This window comes from Pteronotus mesoamericanus, unplaced genomic scaffold (genome assembly GCF_021234165.1).
Source record: "Pteronotus mesoamericanus isolate MK-2021 breed Mesoamerican mustached bat unplaced genomic scaffold, CSHL_Meso_final scaffold_83, whole genome shotgun sequence".
Taxonomy (NCBI): domain Eukaryota; kingdom Metazoa; phylum Chordata; class Mammalia; order Chiroptera; family Mormoopidae; genus Pteronotus; species Pteronotus mesoamericanus.
The window spans coordinates 230,303-243,370 of NW_026555328.1; the positions used below are offsets into that span (position 1 = coordinate 230,303).

Consider the following 13,068-nt stretch of genomic DNA (forward strand, 5'->3'; position numbering starts at 1 on the left):
AAACAAGACCAAGACAGAAAACTAACTAGGAGACCGCTGCTTACGTCTCTGCCTGCCGGGCGGCCCATGGAGTGCCGGGCTGCGCAGCTTTGTTTATGGTGCCTGGAGATAAGAGCCCTGGCCTGCTTGCTCTGGAGGCCGGCCCTGGCGTGCCGTGTGGGTCTGCCATGGGACAAGTGCCATCAGACCCATCATCACCAGTCCTTTCCAGGGCAGCATAGTTCTGTGGACCCCAGGGCACAGCTCAGCCAGGAATCCAGAAACAGCTGCCCTTTCCCCTCAGTAGTGTGAGATTACAGAGCGCTGTGGCTCCGGCCACAGGTTTTCAAATGCTACCAGCAAATTTCACCAGACCCCCAAACCTCCCGTTCATCCCCTGCCCAAAACCCAGCATGGGAGAAGTGTCTAGAGAGAGGGGCTGGAAGAGGTTTCACAGGCTCCCAGGCAGAAAGACACCTTCTTGCCAGTATTGTTGGTGATACTCGATCTCGTCGGAAACACAGAGGCCATCTGTCAGGACAACCAACAGCTCTACAACATGAAGCCTCACCCAGCAAGGGAAGCCTTTGTTTTCGCTCACCAAGAGGCTGAGGTTAATCAGGTCCACTCTCTAGACACCTCTAATCAGAGCCAGCAAACTTTCCTAGAAACCCAAGCATGTACCTTGGCACAGAGACCCACGCTTCCTAAGTACTGAGTTTTGGCTAATTTCCTTCGAATTGATGATGTCACAGAAAACCATGTTTCTCCTCAGATATTCTCTCGGGTGGACAAGAAACGGAGCGAGGAGGCACAAACCAGAACCGGGGGAAGAGGCTCTCTCCTCCGCTCCTCGTTGCGAGCCGTGGGTCCCAACACTGTTGGGAATGGGACAAAATTCAAGACACTGCTCCCTGCTGAGGCCCAAGGGCCTCGCCCGGGGAACGCTCCCCCAGCCCCTCCCTCTGTGTCCTGCTCTGCGATGCCGAGATCTGCATGGAAGCAACTAGGACCTTCTCATCTTTGTTTTGCCCGATCGGAGAAGCTCCACAACTCAACGCATATGTAGCTTTTTTTCCTAAAGTGAACCATAACAGAAGCTGTCCCAAAAAAAGGGTTCCGCGTTTTAAAACATGTATTAAATGAGGACATTCTTCACCTAAACTGGGAGTGCTCTTATTAAAAGGAAATCAAGAATCAGCAACACCAAATCGTCCTGCTGGAGACAATGGCGTGGGCAACATTACGGAAGAGAGAGAGAGCCGAGCACTGGCCGGCCCCCGGCGGAGGCCGAGGGACGTGGATTCCCGGAAAGAGGTCCATGACTGGTGAGGCGGCAAGTTGCAGGATAGGGTGTCGAAGTTTTGGCTGCTTTTGAAAACCAGATATATGTGTGATTGTGCGCACACAGAAAGTACATGGCAGGCTGTCACCAGCGGTCACCCCAAGAGGCATGACACTTGGGGCAAAGGGGCGATGGTGGAGATAGTAGAAGACTCATTTTTAAATTGTATATATTTCTGTGCCACTTAAACGCTTATAATAAGTATGTTCTATATTTATAATTTAAAAATGTACTAATATTAGCCCTGACCAGCATGGCTCAGTGGGCTGTGGGTTGTCCCACAAAGCGAAAGGTCGCTGGTTCAATTCCCCACCAGGGCACACACCTGGGCTGCAGGCCAGGTCCCCTGCTGGGGGCATGGGAGAAGCAACCAAGCAATTTTTCTCTTGCACATCGATGCTTCTCTCCCTGTCTTTCTCCCTCTCTTCCCTACTCTATAAAAATAAAAATAAAATCTTTTTTTAAAAGAGAAATGTACTAATATTAAAAATAAGGCCGTGAGACAAAGTGGAAAAAAATGGCCAACTATGTGACCTGGGGCCTCCACATTCACTAACTCTGGGACTCTGGACACAGCCCCTCCTCCCGCTGAGCCTGGCTTTGTCATAAGCTGGTGAAGCAGGTGCAACAGACCATGCCGAGGACTGTGACTTTCCAAATAAGCTTTCCTTGAACTGGTCTTTGGGGACCAAGCTTGAGCCCCGGAATTGTGTCTTCCTGCAAACTGAAACCAGGTTCCCCCCGGCCCCGGGAAGACACAACAAGCCAGGAAACGCTCCTCCCTGGCCGGTGGGAGCAGGGGAGCATCCAGCCAACGCCAACACTCTGATAAGGAGCTGTGTCCATTGTTTACATGCGAAGTCACGCCACCGAAATTGCAGCTTGAGTAATTCAGGGCGTCCGGGAGAGGTTTCTGTGTACACCTCCGGTCTGGCTGAATAGACACCCTCCAAAATTCCTTCCCCAGTCCCCACTCAGGCCACACCCTTCCCACATCAGCAACCCCCCTGCCCACTCCGTCATTGTACCTCAATGGGCTGCCAGTTGCCCAGAACGAACACATGCAGCATGTTGACATCTGGATCCTTCTGGAAGATGTTAGGCTTGGCGTGATGCTGGAAGTGGCGATGGTTCCACCAGTTGGCAGAGGCACCCTGTGGAAGGAGAGGAGGGTGAGGAATGCAGTTTGCCAGAGGTCCTGAGCTCGCTGGAGTCGAGGCCTGCCCAGGGCCCGTTCCTAGGGACCTAGCACCTCCAACACTCAGGGCTGACTTCCCTGTTACACAAAAGGTCTCTGGCCCTCACCAGGTAGCTCAGTTGGTTAGAGTGTTGTCCTGAAATGCCACAGGTGCATGTTCAATCCCTGATCAGGGCACATATAAGAATCAACCAATGAACGCATAAATATGTGGAGCAACAAATTGATGTTTCTCTCTCTCTCTAAAAATCAATTTAAAATAAAAAGGTATCGGCCCATGAAAGAACATGGCCCTGCCAGTACTGAGTTAGGAATGCTGGCAGCTGTGTGTCCAGGACTTTTGAGTGTAGCCAAGTCACCGAATGCCCCAGGCCCGTATCCCCAACGTAAGACAGAGACAGTGGGCGAGGACTGTCACTGATGCGCCGCGTGGCCAGTGCTCCGCACTCTGGCAGGTGCACTCCTCCAATGCCAGCTGCGAGCCTCCACACCCTCACCCTCTGCAAGGGGCAGGGTTCCTCTGTGTGCCTGGGTTGCGTAAATAAGAAGTGATCTTGGAGCGAACCCAAGAGAAGTGAAAACATGGCCACACAGAAAACTTGTACGTCAATGTTCCCAGCAGCATTATTCAAAATAACCTAAAAATGCAAACTACCCAAACACCCACCAGCTGATAAATGGATTAAGTAGAATGGCTTGGATCTGTATCCTGGAATGTTGTTAAGCCATGCCTTAAAAGGAATGAAAGTACTGACATGTTACAACATGGATGGACTTTGAAAAACCTCATACTAAGTGAAAGAAGCCAGACCCAAAGGACCACATAGATGATTCCATTTGTATGGAATGTCCAGAATAGAGAAATCTGGAGATGGATTAGTGGTTGCCTATGGCTAAGGCTGGGGGTGGGTAGAAGGGATGAGAGGATCAGGAGGTGATAGCTAAGAGGCAAGGGTTTCTTTTGGAGGTAACGTCCCCCCAAAAGATGTCCCCAAATTGATTGTGAAGATGGTTAAGTCATTGGCTTATGCACTTTAAATGGGCGAATAGTATAGTATGTGACTTGTATCTCAATAAAGATTTTTTAAACAATCAAGGGCCCGAAATAGTTGGCAAGAGACAGACACCCAACAGCCAGACATGCTACGCACTGAGGGGTGAAGAGGGAGCCAGGGGCATGGCCACAGGAAGGACTGACTGAATCACTAACAAGCATGCGTAAGAGCTTCCTGGTTCTCATATGTCAGTATAAAATTAAGATTCTAGGAAATGAGCAGCATTGATGTGAGTGTTTATTTCCAGGCCACAAATCTGTCTCACCAGCTCAAGCTCTTGACACATTTTGAGGGTGTGTCCCTCCACAAAGTGGTACAGTGACGCATACAAAGAAACCAGACTCTCTGACCCTCCACAATGGCACTTCACAGGTGAACTGTTCCTGGATCCATCAGTGCTCTGGCCAAAGGTCTGGCCATTTACAAAAAGGCCTCATAGCGAACACAAACATGTCAATGGCTCTGAGCAGCGGCGACCCTTGTGGGTGAGCTCAGGCACCTGCCGGCAGGTGGGCCTCAAAGCCCATCAGAGCAAAACAAAGTGTTAGCTGAGAGGACCAAGGAATCAAATGACACATTTGTCCTTCTCGCCAAAAGCAACCAAATTCCTGAGAAGAATGAAGTGGAAAAGTATCTGGAACAAAGATGTTAAGAGGCAAGGCATGCTGTGAGTAAGCACGGTGTTTGCTGAATGAGTAACTGGAGGAGAGGAAAGATGGGCTGGCCAGCAGCGAGGCTGGGCCGCACTGCACCGGCTCGGATGGATTGGCAAAACATGTTTTGATTGTGCCATCCCTTTGCTATCATTCTCTTCCCTTCTTCTTTGCTAGGCAAAGCCCTCCTTCTGCTTTCCAAACCCTCCTTCCCATGGAGCCCTGCTTGCCCGGGAATAGTGACCCAGCCCTGGTGGCCATGCTGCCTGCCTTGGGGATGAAGCGGGGAAGGGGAGGCGAGCCCTTGCACAGCCCGGGAGTCGGGCGTCACACCACAGTGAGATGGGGCCAAGTTTCCGGAGGCCGCTCAGGACGGTGCTTGGCCTGCAGGCTGGGGAGGAAGGCTCCAGGCGGGTGAGGGCGCTTTACTAACAGACAGGAAGAGTCTAGATGAGGGCCTCGGGGATGGAGGGAGGCGGAGTGTGAACCATTCCAGAAGCCAAAGGCAGGCCCCTGGGTTGGGCCCCAGCCCCAGGATGGCAGCCAGCAGGGCTGGGCCAAGCCGCATCAGGGCCAGAGGGAGAAGGACACAGGGGCTCCTGGTTGTGACAGATGCAACCTCGTCAACAATCTTTTCCAAATCTGCTTTTTGGCTCATCTCGTTTTCAGTTGGGAGGACTGCTGAGTGGGACGACTTTAACCAAGCAACCATCTTAAATGATTGTCAATGAACTGGAATAAAACAGTAAATTCTGTTTTGGTATAAATAATATATTTCAAGTTAATATTGGGGCTTTTAATACACTGACTTTCCAATTTTTAAGTACTCATCAACTACTTTAATGTTCTGGGGCGAAAAAAAAAATCAACCACTGACTAGAGAACACATACAAATATGTATAGGGGGCACAAACTTTTCCTTTTGCCTCCGGTTCCAATATGGTCCAGCATAGTCCTGATCTTTATGTAAAATGTTGATATTTTGTTTAATGTGGATTTTTTGGCATTAGTTTTGATTTTTCAAGAAAATATTGCATTAAAATGTTATCTTGATTACTGAATTACAATCTTTTGGCGGTCCCTTAAATTTTGCACCCCGGGTGAACGCCTCACTTGCCTCGCCCTCGTCCTGGCCCCGATGCCCGGGAGGAGGTTGTGAAAAGGCTGGTGGGTTTCCCCGTTTCCATCGCCAGAGGCAGAGTCTATTTGGCGCCAGTCCCTGCGGTTTGCATTTTATCCTAAGTGCCATGGCAAGCAATTAAAGGGTTTTAAGCAGAGGCATGACTGCTTAGAACTGTCCTTACGTAAGACCATCCTCTGAAAGAAATGGCCACCGGAAGTGATGTGGGCTGAAAGAAGAGGGGAGGTAAAGACACCGAGGGCTCACACATGGAACCCTACAGCTGCACAGGCTGATGCTAAGAAAGCAGGTCCCTAACCCCGCAAGGCCCCCCGGCACCCTGTTCACTGTCCTCAGTGCTTGTGCTAAAACATCTGAGGTGGCGGGGCTCCCTGCAGCCAGTCCCTTTTTGTTCCAAAGTGACCAGAGGAATGGATGGCCTTGTAAGACTTGTCTGGCCCTGGCTGGTGTGGCTCAGTGGATTGAGCACCAGCTTGGGAACCGAAAGACCGCTGGTTCGATTCCCAGCCAGGGCACAAGCCTGGGTTGCAGGCCAGGTGCCCAATGCAGGGCAGGCGAGAGGCAACCAGTCTCTCTCACACATCAGTGTTTCTCTCCCTCTCTTTCTCCCTCCCTCCCCTCTCTCCAAAAATAAATAAATAAAATCATAAGGTAAAGAAAAAAACCAAAAGACTTGTCTGCAGCAAGGTGGCCACCGGCTGCCAGAGCAATTCCAGGCATGCTGTGATTACCCTGGCGCTGGGGCACCAGGGGGTGAGCTCCGTGGCGGCCTAGACAGAGCGTGAAGGACACAGCCAGCAGAGGGGGCGAACGAGCCGCGAGTGGAGCCCATGTCCCTGACCCCCTGCTGGTCTCCAACCCCCAAATACCATCTCCCCGTCATTCCAGAATTCCGATTTCCTAAGACAGGTTTCCACAGAGGCCAATGCCATGCTCTGACCTTATCTTCCATGTGACACAAGAGCTGTGCTCCGGGGCCCTTCAAGGACCGAGGGCCATCAGGAGGGAAAGCACCCCCGACCCTGGCTCCTGCCCAGACTCTGGAAACAGGACACAGCCCATCTTTGTTGAGTGCGTGGGGATAACAGGGGTCGGGAGGGAAATGTTACTTTCCAATACCGACAAGGGGTTTGTCCAACAGAGAAGCATATAAAATGAAACAAAGCACTCTACTATGCACACCCTGTCCCTTCACCCCTGAAATTCTGGAAAGAACCCAGGTTCTCAGACTGCTCCAGGCTCAGGGCCAGGCCAGCCGCTTGCCTAGGAACTGGTGACTAGTTCAATGGTAGTTCACCCCCAACCAGCACTGGAGCCTGCAAGCCAAGGGCTTGATGCATCTGGGCTGCAGGGAGATTAAGTTAACCCAGACCCGCGGCTCTTCCCAAACCAGGGTGGGGAGGGTGGGGAGGGTGGGGAGGGTGGAAGTCTTTAGGACGCAGCTTTTCTTAGGGAGCAGCTGGAGGCTGAAGGGAAAGGGCTGGGGCAGAGGATGATCTGCTTCAGAGAGACAGCTGGCAAGGACTTATTTCCAAAACCAAGGGAGTAAAGCCGCTCAGATCAGCACAAGGTCACTGGCAAGTCCGGCTATGGTTTTACAAACTTGCCACTTCCATGGGATGGCCTTCTCCGCTGCAGGGCAGACAGAACTGAGTTTTAAACATATCTTTGAGTTTTAAACCTCTGAGTTTTAAACACATCTGGTCCTTTAGCTCAGCTGCCCATTATACAGTGTGATGCCCCCTTATCTAAAGACTTCTATGAGGACAGCATCTCCTTTTCATTCCCCAAAGCATATCTGAGGCAGCTTTTGATAAAGGACTCACATAACAAAATGATGATAAATGACGGCTAATGGGAGGGGAGGAGATATTTAACAAAAAGTAGACTAAGGATAATCCCAACTGCTTTGCATTTCCTGGGAGGAAAAGAGGACCTCGATGAATCAAACAGCTCCCATTAGCCAGTGACAAAAACACTCCAGTTCATCAAGAGAAACTGCATCTCTACTGGCCCCAAACTAAAATGAATTTATTAAATAAGCCCTTAGATAAGGTGCAAACAATATAATTAGCCAAGTCAACAAACAAAAGAGGCATGTGTCCGTGTTCCTAACTAGACCAACGGTGTGGTGTGTCTAAAGAGACGTGGAGCCAGGGCCTGGAAGGGCGGTGAAACGGAGGATTTGGAAGCCTCACGGCTGGTCCAGGAGGGGGCCTGGTCTCAAAGTCAAGTGAGATAGAGCTTCATCAACTGCTAACTGATGGGATGGGCGCTCAGGGCTGTTGACCTTTACCTTTAAGTGGCCCATGATGAACTTGTGGACGATGTGGTTCCACGTGGACTTCTTGTAGACAGAGAGGTGGCCATAATCATGTTGCAGCCATCCCGCTTGGGTCTGGGGAGAGAGGGCCAGATGCTTTCACAGCGGCCACACGCAGGTACCAGGCCTCTGTGAGCAGGGGAAGCTGGGTGCTTCGAGCGACAGGTGAGGGTGTTACGCCTCACCTGAGAGGTAGCAAGGATGAAGGTCGTGATGATGGTTGGAACCCAGCCATTGCCGAAGTAAAAGATGATGAACCATGAGATGCTCTCCATGACGATGATGTGGGCCAGGAGGAGGAGGAAGAAAAGGTGGTTGCTCTTGAACAGGTTCATGTCCTCAGCAACCTTCCTCAGGGCCCGGAAGTCCTCGATGATCTGGGACTGTGGAGCAAGGGCACGGGGAAGGTGTCAGCCACCAGCCACCGTGCATGACAACTGCTGTCGTTACCATGTGCCTGCCTGGGCCTGGCGCAGCTGTGGGAACTGTGGATTTGTCCACAGCCAGTTAGGAGGCAGAGAACAGATTTGACTCAAACGTTCACAGCAGCATTATTCACAAGAGGCAGAAGTCGGAACAACCAGACACCACTGATGGATGAATGGTTAAACAAAACAGGGTCCACCCATACAATGGAAGGTCACTCAGCCTTACAAAGGAAGAAGTTCTCACACGTGCTCCCACATGGATGAACCTTGAAGACACTAGGCTCAGTGCAAGGAAGCCAGACACAGACAGACAGATACTCAGTGGATTCCACATCTGAGGTGCCTAGAATAGGCACATTCATAGACAGAACACAGAATGGTGTTCCCCACGGGCTGGGGGAGGGAGACTGGAAGTTAATGTTTAATGGGGACAGTCTCAGTTTGGGAAGATGAGAAAGTTCTGGAGATAAATGGCTCTAGAGCAATGGTTGCACAACAGTGTGAATGTACTCCAAGTCACCGAACTGTACACCTAAAAATGGTTAAAATGGTAAATTTTATCTTATGTCTAGTTTATCGCCCTTCCCCTCCCCCTCCCCCAACAAAAGCCTGCAGTTTCCACTGTTGGGCACTGCAGCGCTTGTTCTGGGTACCCCATCGGGCCTTGAGGAGGCTGACGTTGGGGGGACATGGAAACAGTTCAGGAAGAAGTCCCTGCCCCCAGGGCTGGGTAGGGAGGCAGAAGAGGACTGGCCGGGTCAGGGGTAATGGAGGTGGAGCCCAGGATGGCTCTGAGGAAGCACAGGCCTGGCTGGGAGGTGGGGGCGGGACGGGGGAAGGCAGTGGAGAGCAAGGGCGAAGGCCTCTAAGGGGACACACCCAGGACCCTTCGATAGGCAGACAGGGTGACATGTGGGTGGAGGAGGCCAGATCTGGCAGCCTGGGTGATAAGTGAAGAACCTGGAGAGTATCTCTGGCAACCACTTAAGGGGCAGTGGAAGTGGGGAGACAGGGTGGGGGGAGAGGAGCAGCAGGTGGGGCAGCCTGTAGGACCCTGCGGGGTGGGGAGACAAGCTGCCTGGAAGCGGGTGGAGGCTGCGGCCACTTGGGAAGGATGTGGGGGTGGGGGGGGACCCCTGCCCAGCTCCAGGGGGGAAAGATGAGGGGAGGAGCAGACATGGTGAGCCAGCAGGAGGGGACTGGACCTCTGGCCAGCACTCGGCAAGAAGGGACAATCCTCTGCCCAGCCTGGGCCCACGGCGGCCCAGCGGTAGAGAGGCTGGGCCTGAATTACTCCAAGTGCGGGGTCAGGCAGGCTGGCAGCAAGTCCGGACTGCAGTGGGGGGCTCGTGGCTCCTGCAGAGGCTCTGAGTCCTCCCTGACTGCAGTTGATGGGAGGTGGCTCCCCGGGGACTGGCATAAAGCCCCTCTGCCCCACGCCCAGCACTCCCCACTTCCACACAACATCCTTGTCTCCCCGCTGACCCGCCCCTCCGTCCTTGGTCCTCAGCCTGACTCACGTTCTTGCCCCGGTCATGGCTGGGCTCCTCCGGGGCCAGCTCACCAACCAGCAAGGGCTTCATGAACTTGCGCACGAAGTCAAGGTCCCGGTGGAAGGCATGAAAGGCGTCCTGGGGAACAGGGGGTAGGTGGTGAGTAGGACCCCAACCTCTGCCTGCCCCCCTATCCGGGAGGGCAGGACTCATCAGCAAACTCTGTGCCTCCTACTCAGGCACCGACGGGGCCTCCCAGGCGCTGGCCACAAATGCTCTTTTAGGCCTCACCCAGGGCAGATGCCTCAGTACTCGGCGCCCACCGTGGTGCCACCAGGGCTCCTGCTCAGATGCGAGGCCGCTGAGCTCACCGAGGGCCGGCGCGTGGACATGCGGGCTGCCTCTGGGGGAGTCGGAACAAGGTGCCCCTCCAGGGAGAGACGCAGGGTGCCGGCACCGGGCTGGGCAGGACCAGGGAAGGACGTGAGCCTCCTCGGCCTCCTCTGCTGGGCGCCTGGGACCCCGCGAGACGGGCCACCCACAACCCTGGCCCTCGGCTATCAATGAGAGGAACAAGGCTGGAGACTGGCACTGCATGGAAAATGTGCTCAGGGGCGATGTTAAGCCAAAAACAAACGCAGAATGAGGTAAAAGCATTTCTTAAAAAAAACAAAAAAAGCTTTTTCAAAATTTGAAAAAGTATGGCATTAATTATGAAAATTATAAAAATATCTTTTATGGAAATCTCTGAACTGTTATCTGTTAAGGTGGTGGCATTATGGCTTGTTTTATTTTCATGACTTTCCAAACTTCGTCTAGTACTGCTCTATTGCTTTTAAAATGGAAAAAAATAATGTTATGCATTTTAATCTTTTTCTGATTATAAAGTAATAACGTGAATAGTTTTGGCAAATTTAATAAATGAAAGGACAGAACAGAGAGGAAAATAAATAGCACCCAGAGAGTGACCGCCGTTGCTCGTGTTTTAGCATATTTCCTTGCCTTTTTTTTTCCATATAGTCTGTACATTTCATAAATTATCTCATAACAAATATAGCATCCGCCTTGGAGATGAACTGCCACCCAGTTCCCCGACGGGCTACAGTGTGATGTCCCCGAGGTCAGCAGTATTCACCCTGCATGAAACCAAGCTTTGGGACTTTGTTAGGACAGAGGAGCAAGTCCAATGACACAAGAAACAGCCAGGGAAATCAATGGAGTGGGGGGGCGGGGGGGAGTGTGTGTGGGTGGGGAGGGGATGTTTACATTAAAAGAGGCTGCGTGAAGAGATAATGAAAAGACACAAAAACTGCAATGTTTCATTTGAAAGACTCCATTTGGTGGGGGAACCACAGCAGTTATCCAAGTCTATTTTGCAGGGGTCCAGTGAGAAAATTTGAATATAGACTGGGTATCTGGTCATATTAAAGAATTATCAATTTTATTAAATTTGATAAAGGTTTTATGTTAGAGAATGTCCCAGTTCTTAGGAGAAGATGACAAAGAGTTTAGGGCTGAGATGGCATATGATACAATTTATTTTCCTATGATTCAGCAAAAGCAAATTGCATGTGCCTAATGAGGGAGAATGTAAATGTGGCAAAAGGCTAAAATTAGTGAATCTTGGTTGAAGCTATACAGGTGTTCACTTATTTTTAACTTCTCTGTATGTTTAGAAATTTTCAAGTTAAAACAACAAGGGAGAAATGGGGAAAAGCTAACAAGGCATAAAAATGCCTTCACTCGCTCCCTCCCCCATCGCCCCACCCGAGTATCTCCCAACGGTAATTACCAGTCTTCTCCCATTTCCTTACTGCATCCCTGGCACCAAGTCCTCTGGCCTGGTCTCTGTTCTATTTGTGTCTAGAGCAGCCCTCAAAGCAACATTTTGTGCAGAGCAAAACTGGGCCCAGAGTTTTTTAAGAAAGGTCTGGGCACCCCTGGCTGAACAGAAAATGGGATGGTGGTAGAGTATCCGATTATGAGTGTTTTCAGAGGAGAGACCTGCTGACATTCCAGGGGTCCTGGGCAGGCGGCGAGGAGGCCTGGTGCCCAGTGCTGACCAGCTGTGCCCACGCTGTGCCGGCTGCGCGCACCCAGCCTCCGCCTCCTCTGCAAAGTGAGGTCCCTCCCAGCTCCCTTGTTCCAAGGCCGAGGGAAAGGCCCAGCACTGCTCCCCAAGTCGGGGCCAGAGCGTTGGTGGTGCTGCAGGGGTCAGAGCTGCCTCCCCAGGTCAGAGCCTAAAAGAGCCCTTTCATTGGTCCTCCTCCCGTCAGACCATGGCCTTTGAAACATGAACAGGAAGTCCTTGATGAAGGCAGCTTCCTGAGGAACAACTGTCTTGTCTGACAATTCAACGGTTACTCTCGACTTTTTGCAGAGAGGTAACATTCAGTACAGCAGTCAGCAGGTGCAGTCAGCCCGCCTTCAGCTCCCTCTGCCCCGCACCAGGTCCAGACCATGCCTCCAGGCCCTTGCCCAGGCGAGGGACCTGCTGGAGCTCTCAGGGGACCTCACTTCCAGGGAAGGGAAAGGCCACGTACCAGGCAGGGAGCCAGAGTCCTGAAGCCTCAAGCACTGCTTGACAATGAAGACCCTGGAGCTCGGGAAGGCGGTGTCCTATGCTCCACGTGGCGGAGCCAGGATCAAATCCTGGTTCACCTGACTCCAGGACTGTCTCCCCACACACCTGACATCTCCTGCCAGCTTAGAAAGCTGGGCGTCGTTGGATCCGGCGGTTTCCTGAGCAGGCCTGGTGGGAACTGCCATGGAGCCCAACAAGCTCATTCTCACACCAGAGCCTTTGCTAGGCTCCTCCCCTCCACCTGGAGCCTGCTCCCGCAGCGTCCTGTGGCCGGCTGCATTTGGATGCACCTCAGAGAGGCTTTTCCCAACCACCCCATGGGAAATAGCCACCCTCCAGCCCCACACTTCCTCTGAGACACGTGATATCTTATTCACAACAGTTATCAAGATCCCAGGCTACATTATGAATAGATGCTCCTTGACTTACGGTGGGGTTAGGTCCCAATAAACCCATCGTAGGTAGAAGATATCAAAATTAGAAAATGCATTCACTACACCTAACCTACTGATCAGAGCTTAGGCCCGCCCACCTTAAATGTGCTCAGAACACACATTAGCCTACAGTTGGGCAAAAACATCTAACACAAAGCCTATTTATTAATAAAGGGTTGGATACTTCATGCAACTTATTATGCACATCACTTTCACAGCACCGTAAAGTCGACAAATCTTACATCATGCCATCATTAATTGGGGAGCATCTGTGCTCACTTTTTATTTATATTTTTATTTTCAGAGAGGAGGAAGGGAGGGAGAAAGAGAGGGGGAGAAACATCGATGTGAGAAACATTGATTGATTGCCTCTTGCACACCCTCAACTGGGCACATGGGCCCAACCCAGGTATGTGCCCTGACCAGGAATCGAAA

At 51.7% G+C, this 13,068-nt stretch overlaps 1 protein-coding gene across 1 annotated transcript in view; it reads right to left on the reverse strand.

Annotated features, from left to right (window-relative positions):
• The window catches only part of FADS2 (fatty acid desaturase 2), a 30,167-nt gene that overhangs the window by 12,251 nt on the left and 4,848 nt on the right, over nt 1-13,068 (reverse strand). The window contains exons 2-5 of the mRNA XM_054563786.1: nt 9,643-9,753; nt 7,880-8,077; nt 7,668-7,769; nt 2,353-2,478 (exon numbers count right to left, since the gene is read on the reverse strand). Coding sequence (XP_054419761.1) covers nt 2,353-2,478; nt 7,668-7,769; nt 7,880-8,077; nt 9,643-9,753 — 537 coding nt within the window. The remainder of the gene's footprint in view (nt 1-2,352; nt 2,479-7,667; nt 7,770-7,879; nt 8,078-9,642; nt 9,754-13,068) is intronic.